This window comes from Cucumis melo, chromosome 2 (assembly GCF_025177605.1).
Source record: "Cucumis melo cultivar AY chromosome 2, USDA_Cmelo_AY_1.0, whole genome shotgun sequence".
Lineage (NCBI taxonomy): Eukaryota > Viridiplantae > Streptophyta > Magnoliopsida > Cucurbitales > Cucurbitaceae > Cucumis > Cucumis melo.
In genome coordinates, this window is record NC_066858.1 from 24847038 (window position 1) to 24865729 (window position 18692).

The 18692-nt window shown below is 31.2% G+C and overlaps 1 protein-coding gene and 1 long non-coding RNA gene across 13 annotated transcripts; one reads left to right on the forward strand and one right to left on the reverse strand.

Annotated features, from left to right (window-relative positions):
* The first annotated feature begins 4894 nt into the window (after positions 1–4894).
* Positions 4895–15182, forward strand: LOC103493948 (uncharacterized). Of its 12 annotated transcripts, none has more exons than XR_538541.3 (8): positions 4895–5047; positions 5194–5372; positions 5852–6986; positions 7311–7433; positions 9052–9107; positions 9379–9527; positions 10491–10554; positions 15038–15182. It is a non-coding gene; the product is annotated as an uncharacterized LOC103493948 (long non-coding RNA). The 12 variants fall into 12 exon arrangements; XR_007818859.1 differs by lacking the exon at positions 15038–15182 and adding an exon at positions 14067–14859 and having other exon boundaries at positions 10469–10554; XR_007818858.1 differs by lacking the exon at positions 15038–15182 and adding an exon at positions 14067–14859.
* Positions 13401–17068, reverse strand: LOC103493949 (TORTIFOLIA1-like protein 3). Its single transcript, XM_008454929.3, has 5 exons — positions 15937–17068; positions 15742–15850; positions 15060–15628; positions 13992–14436; positions 13401–13864 (listed from the first exon to the last, which is right to left on the reverse strand). Exons 1-4 carry the CDS (start codon positions 16726–16728, stop codon positions 14017–14019), a joined length of 1890 nt encoding a protein of 629 aa, XP_008453151.2. The 5' UTR covers positions 16729–17068; the 3' UTR covers positions 13401–13864; positions 13992–14016.
* Positions 17069–18692: the final 1624 nt, after the last annotated feature.

Here is an 18692-nt window from a genome sequence, read left to right on the forward strand (position 1 = left end):
TTCCATACTAGAAAACATACATGTATACATATACATACACATATATGTGATGTATATGTACACTTATTGTAGTGGACTCTAATAATATAATATTTAGCGCTTCATTTGTAACAAGAAATAATTACATAAGAAAAATGTACCAATTGAAATTTTATTACTATATATATGGTTGGGACAAATTATTTCTGCATCTGTATACAGAAATAAGTGACATTTGTCTTCTCTACGAAAAAGTACACGTACACACAGTACACTTCTTGTAGTGGACTCTAATAATGCAATATTTAGTGCTTCATTGGTAACAAAAAGATTTTTTTTAAAAAAAAATATTCGAGGTAAATTTGTCTAAGGAAGAAAAATGTACCATTTTCAATTTTATTACTATATATGCTTCAGACAAATTACAAAGTTTTTGTCCATATTTATAATTATTTGGTTTATCAAACTTAACATATCTATAAATATTTTATGTCTCTAAATTTTCAATTTTGTAATTAGCAGACTACGACTAATTTTATATTTTCGAGAGTCTATATCACGTAAAATTCAATTTTCTCTGTAAAATAATTTATTTTACATATTCTCATACATGTCAACTTTTTTTTCTTTTTCTTATTATTGTATACACATATATACAACATATGTACACTTCTTGTAGTGGGCTCTAATAATGTAATATTCAGTGTTTCCTCGACAACAAAAGGAATTAAAGAAAAAAGATTCCGAATAAATTTGTCTTACAAAAGAAAAATGTACCATTTTAAATTTTATATCACTATTCATGGTCGAGACAAATTACAGAGTTTTTGTCCATATTTATAATTATTTGATTCATTAAACTTTAACGTATCTATAAATTCTCTCGGTCTCTAAATCTCTAAATTTTCAATTTTGTAATTAACAACTACGACTAATTTAATACTTTCGAGAATCTATATCGCGTAAAATCGAACTTTCTATTTACGAGATAATTTATTTTACATATTTTTATACATGTCAATTTTGTTATGAAGGTGTGGAGGGTGGGTTTGGTTTTGGCATATTCCATTTAAATCAAATGGAAGTGAAATTGAAGGGATCTTTATAGAAGAAAAAAGAAAAAACTTGGGTGGAGAAATTGTAGGGATTTGATATATGGCATTACATAATATAAATAATGGTGGTGTATGGTGGCCGTTGCTACGCCCTTCAATGTGCTCACATGTCACTCTCATTCTCTCTTTCTCAAACTTTACTTCTTTCTTTCTTTCTTTCTTTTTTCTTTTTACTTGTAGACAAAAAGTTTTAGATATCAACGTAAGAAGATAAATTTAATATTATATTTTACAAAATATTAAATGGAAGTACATTTTGAAAACAATCAAAATGTGTAGATTTAAATTTATTAGAATACATTGAATAAAGAAAAATGTGGGAGATTTTTAAGTTCAAAATTAGAGTTTATCGATTAGTAACTTTGCTATACTATATATATATATAGAGAGAGCGAGAGAGATAGATATATTTTAACGTTTAATGGATTTTGGAGTAAACTAGTCAAACATTTGAACCTACGAAAAAAGTATTTTACTAAACTTAATAGTTAAGGTAATTAACTTTATCAAAATACCATTGTTTTTTCATAAATTGGAATATTGGAGAATTCGAGCAACCATGATTGTATTATGCTAATAGAATTATGTCATTTATTCGCGAAAAATAAATATATTTATAAAATAAATATATTATTTATAGATCTTTTCATGTACATATATTATTTGTGTTATCTTCCCATCAATTTTTGTGGTCAATAAAAAATCTATTTATTCATTTTATATTTTTTACAGGTCAAACACAAACTTCAATACTTAAATTAAATTATTAGAATACGGGTACAAAAGTAATAAGAATTGTTTTGAAATATCATTATCTATCAATGGTAAACAACAGTAGATCACTATTTATGTCTATGTTTATTATAATAGATACTAGTCAATCTTTATCTATCATAGATAGATTGTAATATTCTGTTACTATTTCTTAAATAAAACACTAAACCGAAAGAAAAACCAAAATATTTATTGTTTCTTGATATAATATTTTAAAAATATAATGGAGGTTTGAATTTTGAACTAGTTTTAATTTCTCTTTTCTCTCAAATACATCGAGGATGCCATGTAGATCAACTCTACATGATTCTAGAGAAAAAAAAAATTAAAGAAATTTTGACTCAAAATAGTAACTAAATAATTTGTTTAGAAAATAAAATAAATACAAGCCAAATTTTCTCATACTTTAGTATGAAAAAGTTCAAAATTATAAAAACGGAGTTAGCTTATAAATGATAGAAAAGACACGACATATTTTCTTAGAAGCGGAAGATTCAAATTTCAGATCGTAAATTTTTCATATTACCGTATTTTATCAACGGTTATTTTCTGTTTTGTCAGTTACCATTTTATAGCTCATTTTTAACCAAATTATTAACTAAGGTTGTTTAATACACACAACTGAAAACTCAAAAAACATATAATAAAAGCAATAGGAACATTAACATTTGGTATCCCTTCACAAATCTCAAGGAGCTTTCTTTCAAAATAAAGAAATAAAAAACAAACTGAGAATAATAATAAATATGCATATAATGTCCTTATCTTATCTTTTACAGTTGGCAGAATATTTAATTCTTGACCTTCTATTATTTTAAATTCCAACTTTCAAAAAAATCGTACCACCTGAAAATTAATTTATTGCTTTTAATTTCATTCATATTTATAATTAATTAGGTTAGATCTATTAAAATAAAATTTAAAATTTGATAATCCGAAAAATTCTATGCTTTCGATCCAAATTAATAGGGATATTAAACTATACACTTGCTTAAGTTAAACTATGTTCAAATAAATAAAGATGTGATACGAATAATAATCTATATTGGTTTGTCGTATTTATCGTAAATAGACTGTGATTATATATATATATATTAAGAAATTTTATTATTTGAAATAACATTTTAACGATTTTTAATTGAAAAACATTAAATTTTGTTAGTTTATGGGTTTTGATGAATGTGTATGTTTGGTTATTGAGTTTTAAAAATAAATCTTTTTAGTCTCTGAGTTTATAAGAATAGACTTGTTTGATCATCGAGTTTTCAAAATGTGTCTTTTTAGTTAGTGATTTAAAAAAAAAAAGGTTAAAAAACACCTCAAATAATATTATACTTTTATTTTAAATAATTATTTGAAGAACGATAACTTCAAATTATATCGGAAACTTTTTTAATTTTAAATATTATATAATTATTTTCAAAAATTAAAACATAAAATACTTTTAGAATTTGATAAGACTGTTTTTAAAACTTATGACTAAAAAAATATACTCTACAAACTCGACGATTAAATTGATCTATTGTTATAAACTTGGAAACGAAAAATGTTATTTTTAGAACTTAGAAACCAAAACGAAAAGCACGTACTTTTTTTTTCATTAAGAAAAAGGCATGGTACGATCAAAAGGGAGTGGGAAAAGCTCAAGTGATATTTTTATAATATTGGGGTGTGATGTGTACTAGTAGTTGGTTGGATAATAAAATAAGAGGGAAGTTCTCTCGTGCATCATTTCATCCATTTAAATTATTTGTACTTTTTTTAGGATAACTATTTTATATTATTGAGTTTTTATACCTTTGATCGCGAGCGGTGAATTAGGGTTACTTGAAGAGTTAAAATGTAATAAAATTGTTAGAAATTTGAAGGGTGTGAAAGGTTGAAGGTGAAACAAAATATGAAATATTGAAACATCAAAATGGTAGAAAAATGATTATTGAACTGAAAACCGTCGAAATTGAATGAAAGTTTTGTATTACAAATAGCGATTCCAAAACAATGAAATCAAACATTAATTTTGTATTACATTAGGTTACAAATTAGTTATTATCATGATGGTCCACCAAACAGTCTCCCAGCATTATTGTTCATAAAATTGCAAAATTAGAAAACTAATATGTGATATAATACAAAATAGTTTATAAACATGAATTTGTAAAATTTTAAAATACAACAAAATAAAGGACACTTTTATCCATAACAAACCATCCAAAATATTTACGAATAATTTTAAATTTTTAGATTATATTGATGAAACATATCTGAACTTGATAGAATTTAAAATTTTGGTATATTTTATAGATACCTTACGACCTGTCAACATTATCATTACTTGTCTTAAATGTTTATTCGGTTCATTCATGTCCCTCTCCTAAACCCGTATAACAATTTTTCTAAAATAAAAAACAAATTTCGATTAACATAAAAAATCATATTATCAACTTTAAGTTAAGATGTTTGATTTCCGAGTGCATAAATCAAAATTCAATGCTTAAAAATATACTACCAAAATTTCGTGCTTTAACTTATATAAACACAATTTTCATCCATATCTTTTTTTTTTTTTTGAACATTTTTTGAAAAAAAAATTATAAAAATAAAACATTGGACAACATATTTATTCACTTCTTAAAAAAAAATAAAGTGTAATAAATTTTATCTTTTAGTAATTTTGTTATACGAAGTGTAAATAATTTATTAATTTTTGGAAAAACTTCTTACGAATCAAAAGTCTAAAGTTTTTAAAAATTATGGAAAGGTTTTTTTTCTCAAAAATTTGTTTTTCATTTTTATTTTCTTTAATTTTGATTCACAATGTTTTGGAAAACATGAAATTACCGGTTTTAGGGTTCCTGTGAGCACGTGCAGGTATCGCACGTGTTAGTGAGCTTTAACCGCATCCACGATCCAACGGCAACAGATGGAGGCAATCTCATGGCGCGCGCCCCGCGCCAAAAAGCAGAAAAGAGAGCGAATTACCGGTTTTAGGGTTCCCTTGAGCACGTGATTATGAGATCCGATAAGGGTAATATAGTAAAAGTACGAAAAGGAGAAGGATTTGATCCACTTCTCAAATTTTCATATTCGTCTTGTAATTATTCATCAGTTCTCATCTCATTTCAACTTCCGTCTGGTCTGAAAATTTTCCGGAAAGGTTTCGACAATGGGCGATTCCGGAGGTATTTATCCGTAAATCTTTTCAATTAAGAAGAACATTTTACATATTTCCTTCGCCTTTGATTCTTATTCACATATTCGGAATGTTTTTATCCCGTTTGTGCTTCTCATTTCCGAAGTTTAATCTTCCTGGTTAATGGATGTTTAGATATCGACGACATTGGAGAAGGCCTATGCGGATGTACACCGCGATTGCGGCCAAAGAATCAGCGGCGTATTAATGATTTCGAATATGAAAGGTTTTCGGTTTCGATTGGAGAGTTTTCACGAATCAGGATGAAGCACTTCGGATGCTTGTTAGACGCCTAACGAAGAATGAATAGTAAGGTAGAATGGTGGAATCTGTTGATTCTTTGATCTCGTCTAGTGTTTTGGACATATCTATTTTATTTTGTGATTTTTAGGGATCGTATTTGGTAATTGAAGCAAATATTTATATAAACCGTTATTGACTTCATTTTGTGGTGTTGATTTGGTGAAAATGTGGTTCGGAGTTTCTGTTTCTTTCATCTTCTACCCCGTGTATTTGTATAAAGGAGACTGTTTGTTTATCATCTGTCATCGTATGATCTTGTGATCCTCATGTTATAATCTAACACTTACATAGAATGATTTACTCACATTATGGCTGTGCAACCTTTTGTAATTTCAGTAGATTGCCATGCTACATTCTGAGCCAATGACAATATTGTCTTATAATTGAAATGATTCTAAATTTCTAGTTCAAACCTTTAGGTTTATCTTCAGCTAAGTTTTTCTTTGTGTGATCAACACAACCTTTGAGTTGTATTTTTCTGCAATTGCAGGTTAGAGAAACCGAGATGAATAACATTGGGCTCAAAATTGAAGCAAAATATGTAGTGAAGGTCAAGATATAGGGTAAGAGATGCGAGAAGATCAGGATAGATGTGATAAAGTAACGAACAGGAAATAAGAAACTAAATGAGAAAATTTAGCAAAAAATATGGCTACTAAGATATGTATGTCATTGCGGCCTCAGAACTCTCTTAGTCATGCTGTCATGGTGAGTCCACGGTTATGGTTCTCATCTGGAACGAACAGCTCGTGACCTGGGAAATGGACATGTCAGGCAAGTGCAAGCTTAAATGATGTACCAGTGATATTGATTTTTCCTTCATTAAAAGAAGCACAGAATTAAAACCTTTTAAAAGTGGCTATAGAATCTGTTTAGTGGAAAAGTCAGTTTTCTTGGAGGTTCCTTCCATGAAATACATAGCAGAAGAGATCAGAAGACCTAAGGGGTACGACCAAACATGTCTAAAATTGTGACATATTGAAAAGGATGAAGCAATACATACACCAGCTGCTAAGAAGAATTCTGACATATTGAAAAGATGCAATCAAAGGTAGCAGTATTAAATGTCAGTTTCCAGAAATGGAAAAAGTTACAAGAAAGAAAATGGTTCTCCAAACTCCAACCAGGAGACCATTGAGATACATCATGACCTGTTCATCATTGCTCTGGAATTCCATTTGTAGACAGCACTTAACTAATCGGAAACAATTTATCAATCACAAATGATTGTGTACTCTCAAAAACATTTTTCAAAGTTCTATCTGAAAAGGATGAGGTGTTTACAGCACATGCACAAATGCTGAAAGTGATATAGGAGTCTGGTGAAACCTTTTGGAATGTATGCATCTAACCATATCAACCAACAATGTTGTTGAGCCGTTAAAAGGTGGTTAACTAAGTTTGACAAGACTGCTTCTGATTTGAATGATGACTCCCACATGCAACTTATAAATATTTACGTTCTTAAGCCACAATTTGTAGAAAGCACAAGGACTTGCCAAATAACTCAGACTGTAATTCATCTTGTAATGAGATCATTCAAAGAGGAAGATGGGGAACAAAGGAATTGAAGCTTCGTGGTTGAATTCTCAAGATGTTGGCAAGCAGCACATTTTGTGCATGAGGTTGGTTATTTATCTTTTCTGAAAATTTATTGCGCCAATAGAATTTATTACTTCAAAGCTGTATCATGAATTATTAATATAATATGAAACTCTCTAGAAAGCTCTTGAATACTGTACAGCAAATAGTGGTCTTCCTCATAAGGTGCCGCACATGTAACGAATTGACCGTTCGTGAAGCTTTTCAACCTTACAGTCCAGATCATTTTGTTTTTACTATGAGTTTCTAGTCAAGTTATCTTAATACGTTTTCACACCAGAACCCTTTTGCTCATCAAATAATTGTGCTACATTCTGACATATTCCTCAATTTCTTCACATTGTCAGATTATCATGATCCGTCATCATATTGAGCAATCAATTAGCTGGATAAAGTCAGCAAGGTGAGGAGACTCCAAAGTTGGATTTTGCTGAATTAGAAACATGTAACATTTGGGAATCACGAAACATGTGAGTTCCACGTTCTATCTCTAGTGTTTGTGAATTTATAGTGGACCAGTGAATGCTCAAGGGTCTTTTAATCAATCGTGTTTAAATCTTGAAGTTAATTGTATTCAATAATTGTAGCTACGTCTAGCTGCTTCTCCCTTTTCCATCATTTGAATGGAGTTCTTTATTGCCCTTCCCAAGTTTTTGAATGTGCAAAAGAGACTGCCCTTCCAATCGCATTGCAAAAGTATCTGTCAAATGAGGATTGACATTTTCAAACATAATTTTGGATAGCTGATTTACTTTCTTTATATCTATCTTCCAATTTTGACCGTCCTGGCAGACTTCTCTTAGGGGATGTTGATAAGGTGGGAATGGCTACCCATCATATATGGTCTGCTGGAATGTGTTTTTTTCCAAAAATAAACTTAGCGTTTTTTTGTAAGTGGTTTGTGAAGCTCATCAATAACCAAATAAGTCATGACACCTAGTCATCTCATATTCCCTAGCTTGTACGGAAAAGAGAAAGGAACAAGAGAACGGAAGAAAGGTAGGAAGCAGTCGTTGCCCTTGGTGGAAAATCTCAAAAACTAAAAGCTTATTGGAACGCATTTCCTCTCAGTTTTGACAATTGCATTAACACATGTTTTTGGAAAAGGTAATAAGAGTTGTTAGTAGCAGACATTTAATGGAGAATTTCCTTCTGGTTCTGCTTAGCGCACTTTATGCTACATTACGTAGTTCTGGAAGAAGACTACTACATCCTAAAATTTTGACAGGAGGAATCTGAGTAAGTTGGAGATTAAGGAATTCTGCTGCCTTTTGGAGCTGTTGGTTAAAATATGCCCTAAGAAAGGAGGTGACATTAGAAGGTTATCTTTCATTATTTCGCTTTCCTCAAGATTAACAGCTACCATTTCCTTGCTACTCCAAAAACTAGCACTCTCAATTTGGAAAGTTGGGGAGTACTGAAAAATGTTTAAATTTTCTTTTGGGCTATGTTTATTGACTCTTGAAGAGCCAAAAATCAATGGAGAGATTACAAGGACGTTGTGCATTATGACATTACAACCAATTGATGCTTCTTTATGTAGGAAAGTAGGGGAAACGCAGAGCCATTTACTATTTTTTTTCCCCTCTAGTCAGAGAGCTCTTTGCCTATCTTTTGACTTCGCTTGGGCTTTTTCTTTCTCTGTTGAAGATAATTTGATACAGCTTCTGCGTGAAACCAAGTTAAAAGGAAATACAAAGATTATATGGAGGAATACTGTTAAAGCAATTACTTGGAGTTTATGGCTAGAAAGAAACTATTTGATTTACCATGATAGGGATAGATTCTATAGATTTGCAAAATTTCAATGCTCTTAGTATTCCTCTTCGCCTTGACCCTTCCAATTGTTCCTGTGACAAACTCCTCACATTTTGATTAACCCTTGCAATTATTTCAGACTAATTCCTTTCCGTATCTAAACTATTATCTATAATTTTCTCAACACTTTTCTTTAACGTCTCTCTGCTTTTTTCCTCCATCGAGTCCTTTATAGAATTAAAGACATAAACTCCCCACCATAGCTTTTTAGCTGTCAAAAGCGTAGTTTTCTTGTGTCAAAAAATTGGTAATGTTGTGGTTGTTTTATAGTTTCAGATTTGACACCTTTATGCAAGGAGAGGAAGATACGAGTGCAAGATTAACAGGTTAGATTTAGAGTGTGTATTTGACTATTCTTGTAAATTAATGAAAGTATTTTTAACTAATTTATAATAATAATTTTCATTTTCTTTTTTTTTTTTCTTTTTTTAATTACATCAAGTCCATTTGCAAGTACGAAAATTGTATTTTATAAACGAAAATATTGCATTTAAAAATGTTGCTTTCATGTGATAGAATAGAATCTTCTCATAAAACATTACAAAAGATGAAACTTAAGGAAGGTAATAATTTTTTATGAGTGGTCGAACTTTTCAGGCTAAAGTAAGCATCTTTTCCCCGTTTGACGGCAAAGTTAGTGGCAGACCACAAGGCCTTCAAAATATTGTCCGTAGAGCATGCCTCTGCAATGCCTTGTTATCTTTTATTTCATGGATCATTGCTGCTCTATTCATACACAAATGGTGGTAAGTAGTTTTTACCTTTAATCATGGCGTTATTGAACCCTTACTTTTTTACTTTTTCGCATTTCATTTTTAACCCTGACCGCCAATAGATGAGTTAGAGAAGGTTAAATTGTAAATTTAGTTTATATGTACGGACACAAATAGAATTTAGTCTACATAATTTGATAAAACATTTATAAGTAGTCCTTACGATGGAGATTATTTATGAAGTTTTATCACACCATAGAAGGGACACATCTTATACCAACGAGATAGAATATATAGGTGCCAATTGAGGATGAGGAGATTTGAACCGAAAATCTCTTTTTCGGTACACAAGTGTCAAATGAACTAAAGCTCTTGTTGGTAGATCTCTTACCTCTTGATCAAATACATATGGTTTAACTAATTAAACAATTTTGATCGAAAACTTTCTTTTAGTTGGTTGTACCTAATTTTTCGTTTTAAAAAAATTATTTATTGTTTTGTTTTATTTTTATTTGTTTGTTTGATTTTATTTTTCCTTAGAAACTAGAATAGTTAGCCATATTGAATTATAAGTGTAATGTGAAATTTTGATTGATCGGTAGATACTTTCTTAAATTGAATAATTCAACTTGAACATGAAGAAACAATATAATTTTCCCGAAATGTTATGGATCTGAAAATGCTGCTCATGTGGCTGAGCTGTAGGATATAAATTTGAGTGTTGTTTTTTTTTCTTTTTTTTTTTTTTTTAAAAAAAAAGCTGGAAATTGAAGCATTAGTTTCTTGTTTGGTTTGTTTCTTCAATATAAATTACTCATAACATACGTATCAACTAGAGGGGGTGGGGCCTTATCCCCATGCAACTGTCTTCCTTTTGTTTAATTCCTTTTCCTTTAAGAAAATATATTATATTGCTTATCATCATCATCATCAACCATTTTTTTTTTCTTTTTTAACTTTTCATAAATTGGGAGCATTGCGTATTATGATGAACAGCATCGTATGGTATACGAGAAAAGGAAAGAAACAAAATGATGATTGGAGCTGTGAGGAGAAATGGGTACGTTTATATCTCATGTTCCTTCACATCCTATTTCATTCATAGAATCTCTTGTTTAATACTTTTAGGTATCTTTTTTCCTTCTCTTTAAAAACAAATTTCCCCCTCATCTTACGTCCTCAGTCACTTCCTTTCCCCCAAAGTTAAAAGAACCCTCTTTTTAGTGGTACGGAAATTTCAATAACTAAATTGTAATTATACCCTCAAATTATCTTAAACATATAGAATTGTTAAAATTGACCCTCGAACTTATATAATTGTATAAATTGTATAAGCTTGAAGGTTTAATTTTTTTATCTGATTTCTACAAGTATCATAAGTTGTTGGGTTAAAATTATAAGTTTAATAGTTTAATTTTTACAATAGTAAATTTAAGGGTTCATTGTAACTACCACCATATTTTGAATGTATGTTTTGCAATTTTCCCTTGAAATTAAAACAGATTAAACCATTTCTGAAAGCTTCAAAACTTAACCCAGCCTATTTTTGCCCTGAACTTTTAATAGCACAATTAAATGTGGAAGATTCATACCAAAATCATTTTATTTGCTAATACATTTATATGTTATTGAGCTATATATATATATATATATATATATATAGGCTAATTGTAGAGAATTTTTATGTATTGGTGGGGGGAAATTAAACTACTGAACGAATGAGTCTCAAAGTATTCACGAATGTGAAAGAAAACATTTAAGAAGTGTCTGACAGCTTGATCTTTAGGCGAAAATGGTGGTAGTGCTGTACAGTAGATGAAAAGATGGAAGAGGAAAGGCCTCTTCCATTTCTTTTTAAAGTTGGTTTTTGAAGACGACGCTGAAATGGAGGCCGAAAAATGTGTGTCATTCCATTCATTGATGGATTTGGCATAATGGTTTTGTGGAAGAAAACCATCAATCTTTGTTACCAATTAATTGGGGGGGGTGTTTGGTTTCAAGTTGAGTTGGGCTTGGATAAAAAAAAAAAAAAAAAACTCTCCTATCATTTGGTTCAACAATAGATGAAGAGTTGTATCATTATATGCATGTTAACTCACATACTCACCTCCATCTCCACATTAATTCCCCCAACTATAATAATTATCATCTCAAACTCAATTAAACTCTTTCAGAATGCCTTTACTTGTTTTAGAATTACCATACCATATCTAGATTCTCCTACCATTCACCCATTTGTCACATTTCTTCTAAAAATGATAGTTTATTGTTTGTTGAGTTAAAAATTCAGAATTACCATACCATATCAATGTTGTGTACCTTTTAGTTTTGGCTCTTATATTTTTGAAATGTTATTTTACACATTTTTAACTTTAGTTCATTTTAGTGCTTTAATTTTTTTTTTTTTTAATTTCTAAAGTGAAGAGACAAAATGGTCTAATCAAAGTAAACTAAGTTTGAAAGTGTTGAAACAAAAATGAATGTTTTGAAAGTATAGGATAAATAACAAAAAAAGAAAATTAAAATAGAAAGATCAAATTAGTATTTAAACCTAAAAACATTTATAAAAGTAAAATTGTATTGTGCTCTGTAATTGATTTACACTTCCTCTTTTAAGTTGGAGATTTGTTCTATCTTTGTTATGTTTGTAAGTAAATATGAAACTCTTTTTAATACAAAAATGATATGAATTGTTACAAATACAAATGTAATTGATTCTATTTTCTACAAATTGTAATCTTCACTCACATCTGACGGTTGAGACTTGAGAGCATTACATGAAAATTGATGTTTACTTGGGGATCAAAATTTTGAGTGAATTCAAAATGGGAAAAGCGAAATTTTGGAAAGAAAGAAAGATCAAATTTTTTTTTTTTTTTGTATAAATTGTTTTAAATGATAAATTTGCTGAAAATATTTATAAATATAGTAAAATATTGTTAATTACTATGTAAATTTATGGTCACATATAAATCGTAATTATTTTGGTTCATTTTAAAAATTTAATAGTATTCTAATATTTAGATAAAGTGAAAATTGGGAAAGCCATAAAAAAATAAGAAATTATATTTTTAAATATAGTAAAATAAACTAAAATATTTATAAATTATTGCAAAAGTTTAAATTTTACTATCAATTTAAAATTTTGTTACATTTTATCAAATCTATCCAAGCTCTCGTAGAAAAATGAGAAAAATAAAAATCGAGAAAATCGATAGAAAAACTGTGGAGGGACAATATAATTGTTATCAAAAAAATTGAATCTCATGGACAAAATGCAAAATTAACACGAAAATTCAAATTCAATCTAAACCATAATTTTCTTTTAATCCTATAACCACTAACATTAGTGTGATGTGACACGTAGCAAGCATCAAAAAGCTCAAACTAAAATTTCATATTGTATTTAATATTCTCTCATCCATGACTCGAATAAAGATGCAATATAAAGATATAATAATAATAAAATAAGGATGCAATAGAAAAGTCGATTTCAGTTGTGCAGTGCCCTACATGTGAACCCTCTAAATGTTAGACCCATTTTTCTTTTTTACTAAGCATTGCACTTTGATACATTTTCTTTTAAGATAACACCTTTCTTTCTTTCTTTCTTTATTATATATAAGGAATTTTTTTAAATATAGAAAAAATTAACAAAATATTTAAACCCTACGAAACAAAAAGACAAAATTTATTACACTAACTAACTTTTTGTATGAAATGTAAATATTTTGTCAAATGTTTTATTTTTAATCATTTTTCTATATATAAACTAAGGAGATTTATAACCTTATTTATCAGTGGTATAAACTAATAAATAGACTAGTATCAGTTTACATTACCTACTGGCTACTATAAAGAAGAAGAAAAAAAAAAAAGAAGGCTAAAAATGATGAGAAAACATCATAATCATGAACCAACTATCTGTACTCTTTTCCACTTCAAGCAATAAGTTTCAACCAATCGAAAAGAACTCAACACCCCCAGTGAGTAAAATCGTAAGTGTAAAGTGGGAGTGAAAAAGGCCTTGTATTCTGATTCCTATTTACACATCATTAACCACCCTCTCTATATTAGAATATTTGGCATTTAATGTAGACTCCTATTGTTTCCAATTTCAATCACATTCCCAAAAAAGAAAATAATAATAATGAAGAGAAAAAAAATGCATTGCCTTGGCCACATCAATAGGGAAAAGAAAATTTTAACTCGACACCTCACTTAATTTTCAGATCACTTGGCTCTTGAACATAATAGAAAAATGCTATTAAATGCATTACCTTAGCCACATAAATCGTGGTAGTTGCTTTCTCAATCCCTCGCTTTAGATTCCCATTGGCAAAGGAATATGAAGAACCATAGCCTTAAGCCTATAACAAATCCCAGAAAAAGAGTAAAAATGTTTTGAAGTTTAGTAAATTACTTAGAGATCCGGCCATTTTGCACAAGAATTTAAGAGTGAAATAAAAAAGAGAGTGAATTAAGTTCAGAATTTACTCTTTAGTGCCTTTGATCAAATTGTTCAAGGAAGTGTTATATCTGAGGCAGCCCTGGATTCACTTTGTCTCACAGCCAATGGATTAACCATAAAGCCACCCCGTCGCTGGATGTGAAACCTATGATTCTCCAGATTCATTGATCCAACATCTACATTGGTTCCATGGCGATCGCCTGATCTGCTGCGGATTGGAGCCAATGGAGTTGCACGAATGGGAGTTGAGAACTTTGAGGTTGAGTGTCTGCTTTCTGCTCTCTTCCAGAACCTTGAGCTCAAAAAATCAGCTCCTGGTAGTAGGCAACAAGTGGTTGTGGGAGTATTACCATAAGACATCCTTCCACTTGATACAGCTAGATCATATGAGATCTCATCCAATGCCAGTTCGAGACCATGTACACGCGTCTCCAAGGATCGCATTCCGTTCTGGGAACTCCCAATGAAGTTCTAAAAATGGTAGATAAGGCAAAACACAAGTGAGATTGATAGCACTTAATAACTGTATTGCAATGAGTGGTCACTAGACTGCACATTGCAGAGAATCCCAATGTAATTCTGAAGTTGGACAGTAGTTTGTATTCGATGAGAAACGTACTTTTTGGGAGAAAACGATAGAGAAGTTATAAATGGCATGAACATGTGTATACTTCAAAAATCATATTCGAACAATGGATGGGATATCAAATTTGATCTTTAAGGAAGAAAACCATGTTAATTCCGTTGGGCTAAACATACTTTGGTAATGTACGATGAAGATTTCATTTTGTTCATACAATGTCCCTGGAATATTTCGTTTATGGATTCAATATTCTATGTGCTTGTCGTCTATTGTTCTATCTACATTGTACAAGTACTTATATATTTCCTGTATTCTAATGATTCCAATTTCCAAGGAACGATTTACTATAACGATGCATGAACGTTCATATTTCTCGGACAATTTATCATATCTAGAATGACAATGAGGAAAACTTATACAACTTAACTGAAGGCATGAATCAAGCATGAAGAAATGAAAATAAATTCAGGTTCAACATATTTCTTTCAGATTTAGGGATTCGGTTACCAACCTGGAGGATGTCCAGAAGACTGGATTGCTGCTTTTCAATTTGACTAAGCTGGTTACGGATCAAATGTAATTCTTCAGAGTCTTTGTGGTTCCTGTGCAGATCATCGGTTGCATTACTTGCTACAACAGTCGATTCAGGAAAATCCTCTGGACAAGGAACTACGCGAGATCCAGACCTGAATCCACCGAATTTAATAGTCTTATCGTCAGAAATTTTGTTGAAGAGTGCTCGTTTTGTTTCTGGTTTCGAAATCTTTGTTTTCTCACTGAACCTTCTATCCGGAATGTTTTCATCTCTTTCCTTCAGTTCTCCCGAGGGAGATTTCCTAACAGAGACTTCTACTTTCCAGTCCAGAGGTTTCTTACGCTCAGCCTTTTGGAGCATTGACAAACTTGCTTTCTTATCACCACCGCTCAAAGAGCTTCTCCTTCTCGCTGCCGTCGCAGGTGAGGCATCCGGCGGTGTAGACCTGTAAGCTGAGATAACGTTCTTCCTCGGGAGAGGAGCATCAAGACGAGCTGAAGAATTATTCTTAAATCCAGGTGGATAACGTCCATCACTTGCGATTTCTAAAACAGAATCAAGTACCGAAATGGAAGAAATTACAAGGCTGTAAACAATTTCACCAGACATGCAGGAAATTAGCTAAACATTTACTGAAGATAATGTCTAAGCATGTTACCTTTCGAGGAAGATTGGGAATAAGCAGGCGCAGATGCCTCATCCGAGAGATCAGGAATCTGTTTCCATGCCTCGAGCATCTGACTCATTACCTCGCGTACAGCCTTAACCTATATCACAGTGTTTCCAAAAACAAGATCAAATATCTGAATTCGATTCGATTATTGTATTTTTAAAGCCATTAAGAAACTGATACCTTATCGAATCGCCGACTCTCTATCGTTTTCAAGCAACCAGCCTTGAACTCTGCCAGAGCATCCCTCTCGACGACTGCTAGCTTACCTAACGCCTCCGCCGCAGATTTTCTCGCCGCCCAATCCTCACTGCTGAGGAATGCAACCAAGCACGGGACCAAATTTTTTAGAGCTCCATTACCTACAGCTCCGTCAACTCCAATAACACTCCCGATCAGCGTCAAGAGAGCCGGCTTCGCCTTGAAACTCTCACATTTCAAAAGCTTCTCAAACCTCGGCAAAAGCTTGCCGATCTTAACCGGATCCGGATCCGGTGCAGCATCGATAGCCGAAGCCAAGCACAAGGCCGCTCCGGCCTGTGAATTAGAATCCTGCTCCGTGAAAAGCGAATCAGTTAAAGGCTTCAAAAATGTCGAAAACGGCGGTTTCGTAACACCAGAAGCTAATGCTGCTACAGAGCTAACACAAGCGGATCGGACCGACGAATCAGGATCGCGGAACCGGCGTGTGATATTGGCAAGAATCTTCGATAGGTAAGGAGAGAGAGAATTTCCATGAATCTCTGAGACAACAGCAAAGAGGCGAATGCATTGTTTCCTAACCAGCGATTTATCCGAAGCATCAGTGGAGTATATACATGAAAGGAAAATCGGCAAGGTACTCCCGTCAAGATTCTGAGCAATGGACTCTAGCTCGGATGCAGCAAGAGAATAGGTATCTCGATCGGAAAGCTTTGTGAGGCACGAGAGAATACGAAGCTTCAGGCTCTGCGGCGTAGAGGCAGAGAGAGCCATGACGAGTGGAATTGTAGTCGGAAACAGAGTTAGACCTCAGGCGGCGGCGACAGATGTTGAAATTCCGGCAACATTGCCGGCGGGAAGTGGAACACAAAATGGCTACGGATTTTTCCCGCGGGGAGTTGGGGAAGAAGATGGGAGTCGCGAGGAAACCGGTTTATGCTTTTAAACTGTTGAGAACTGTGAAGAAGAAGATGCCGGTGATCACAATAAATTTTATATAATCTTTTTTTTTTTAGGACAAAATAAATTTATATATTTTTTTTTATTATAACCTAAATTTGGCATTAAATTAATCATAACTTATGCGTTGGTCCACAAATATATACATTTATTTCCCTCACACCCTTCTTCACTTTTTGTACTCCTAACAAATTAAATAAATACCTTATTCACCTTTTATTATCTACACATTAGAAAATTGTTCTAAATAAAATAACACACAAATTATTTACCAAATATATCCAATTTTCATATTGACAAACCTTGATAGACTCTTTATTAGGGAGGTATGTCGGAATCCATCATAGTTAATTTAGTAAAATGTCAAATCGACTTCGAGATCAATGAGTAAAAGTCGGTCGGTTTAGCATTTAAAAATACTTTTTAAAAATTCTGGATTTGAAATTTTTCACTGACCTACTTCGATTAGGTTGGTTGACTTAATTTTTCGGTCTATCAGACTTACCCTTACTCTCTATGTTTTTTTTTTCGGTGTATAATAAAATTTGAAATTTTTGTTATATTTTTAAAAAATATTTTGGTTCATTATGCTACATTTAAAAATACCATTTATTGTTTTATTTTATTTTATTTTTCTTTTATTATTAATTTTATTGGATAAAATAGTACATCTACTTTTTTCTTTTCTTTTCTTCCTTTCTTTCTTTCTTTGTTTGTGTGGTATTAAAAAAAGTTGTGTATGTATTTTATTTTGGTAGTTTTAACTTCCCCACTTGTGGTTTCTTTTCCCTTTTTAGTTAGTAAGAATTAAAAAATGTACATAAAAATAGCATCTAGGCATTTCATGTTTGATTTGTTGTCTACTTTTCTATTAAAAATAAAAAGTAGGGAAAATTAGAGTGTAATATTAGGGGTTTGAAATAATGCTCTATAGTTTCACTTAAATGGCATGTAAATAAATTGTAATAACGACTAAAGTTTTCTTTAATTCAAATATAATAAATAGTTTTCTAAATGGTTAGACTTTGGACTTTAGGAAAAATTTCGATTTAAATCATAGACTTTGGACTTTGCATCGATTTAAACTTAAACACCGATGATAATTTATATTAATTTAAACCATAAATTTTTTTGTTGCATCAATTAAAAGGATATTTTCAAAAATATAAAAAAGCGGTAAAATATAACAATCTCGAAAACGGAAAAGCCCATAGGCCCATTGTGTAAAATACAAAAAATGTCCCGTCAACCATGAATAATATATTTGCCGTCAACCACGGGTAATATATTTGCGGCCGTTTAGATTTTGTTATTGTTTGTTAAGCGATCTTTTAATATGGCTACAGTTTATTTTCTCAATTGTTACATTGTTTAAATTTGGTTACAAGATCGTTTAGATTAGACGATTTATTTTTTTTCTTCAAAATTTGCTACTTGTTTCTTTAAAGGATGATTTATTTTTTTTTTTACACATTTACGTTTGACTACTCCAATCCAAATGATTTTTTTTCAATATTTTTTATACACGATATTTTTTTTTACACAATATTGTTTACATTTGGCTACTCCAATCTAATGATTTTTTTCAAGATTCTTTATACATTATGTTTTATTTTTTGACATGATTGTTTACTTTTTTACACAGTTTATATTTGGCTACTTCAATTTTTTTTTCAAGATTTTTCATATATGGTATTTTAGATTTTGCTATTTTTTTTTATACACAGTCATTTTAATTTGGTTAAGCAAATGTAAGACAACGTAAAAAAATAGAAAAA

Coding starts and splice junctions, on each gene's coding strand:
- LOC103493949 (XM_008454929.3), bottom strand. CDS start 16,728: ATGGCTCTCTCTGCCTCTACGCCGCAGAGCCTGAAGCTTCGTATTCTC. Junction 15,851..15,936: donor AGAGTCGGCGATTCGATAAG/GTATCAGTTTCT, acceptor ACTGTGATATAG/GTTAAGGCTGTACGCGAGGT. Junction 14,437..15,059: donor GTCTTCTGGACATCCTCCAG/GTTGGTAACCGA, acceptor TACCATTTTTAG/AACTTCATTGGGAGTTCCCA.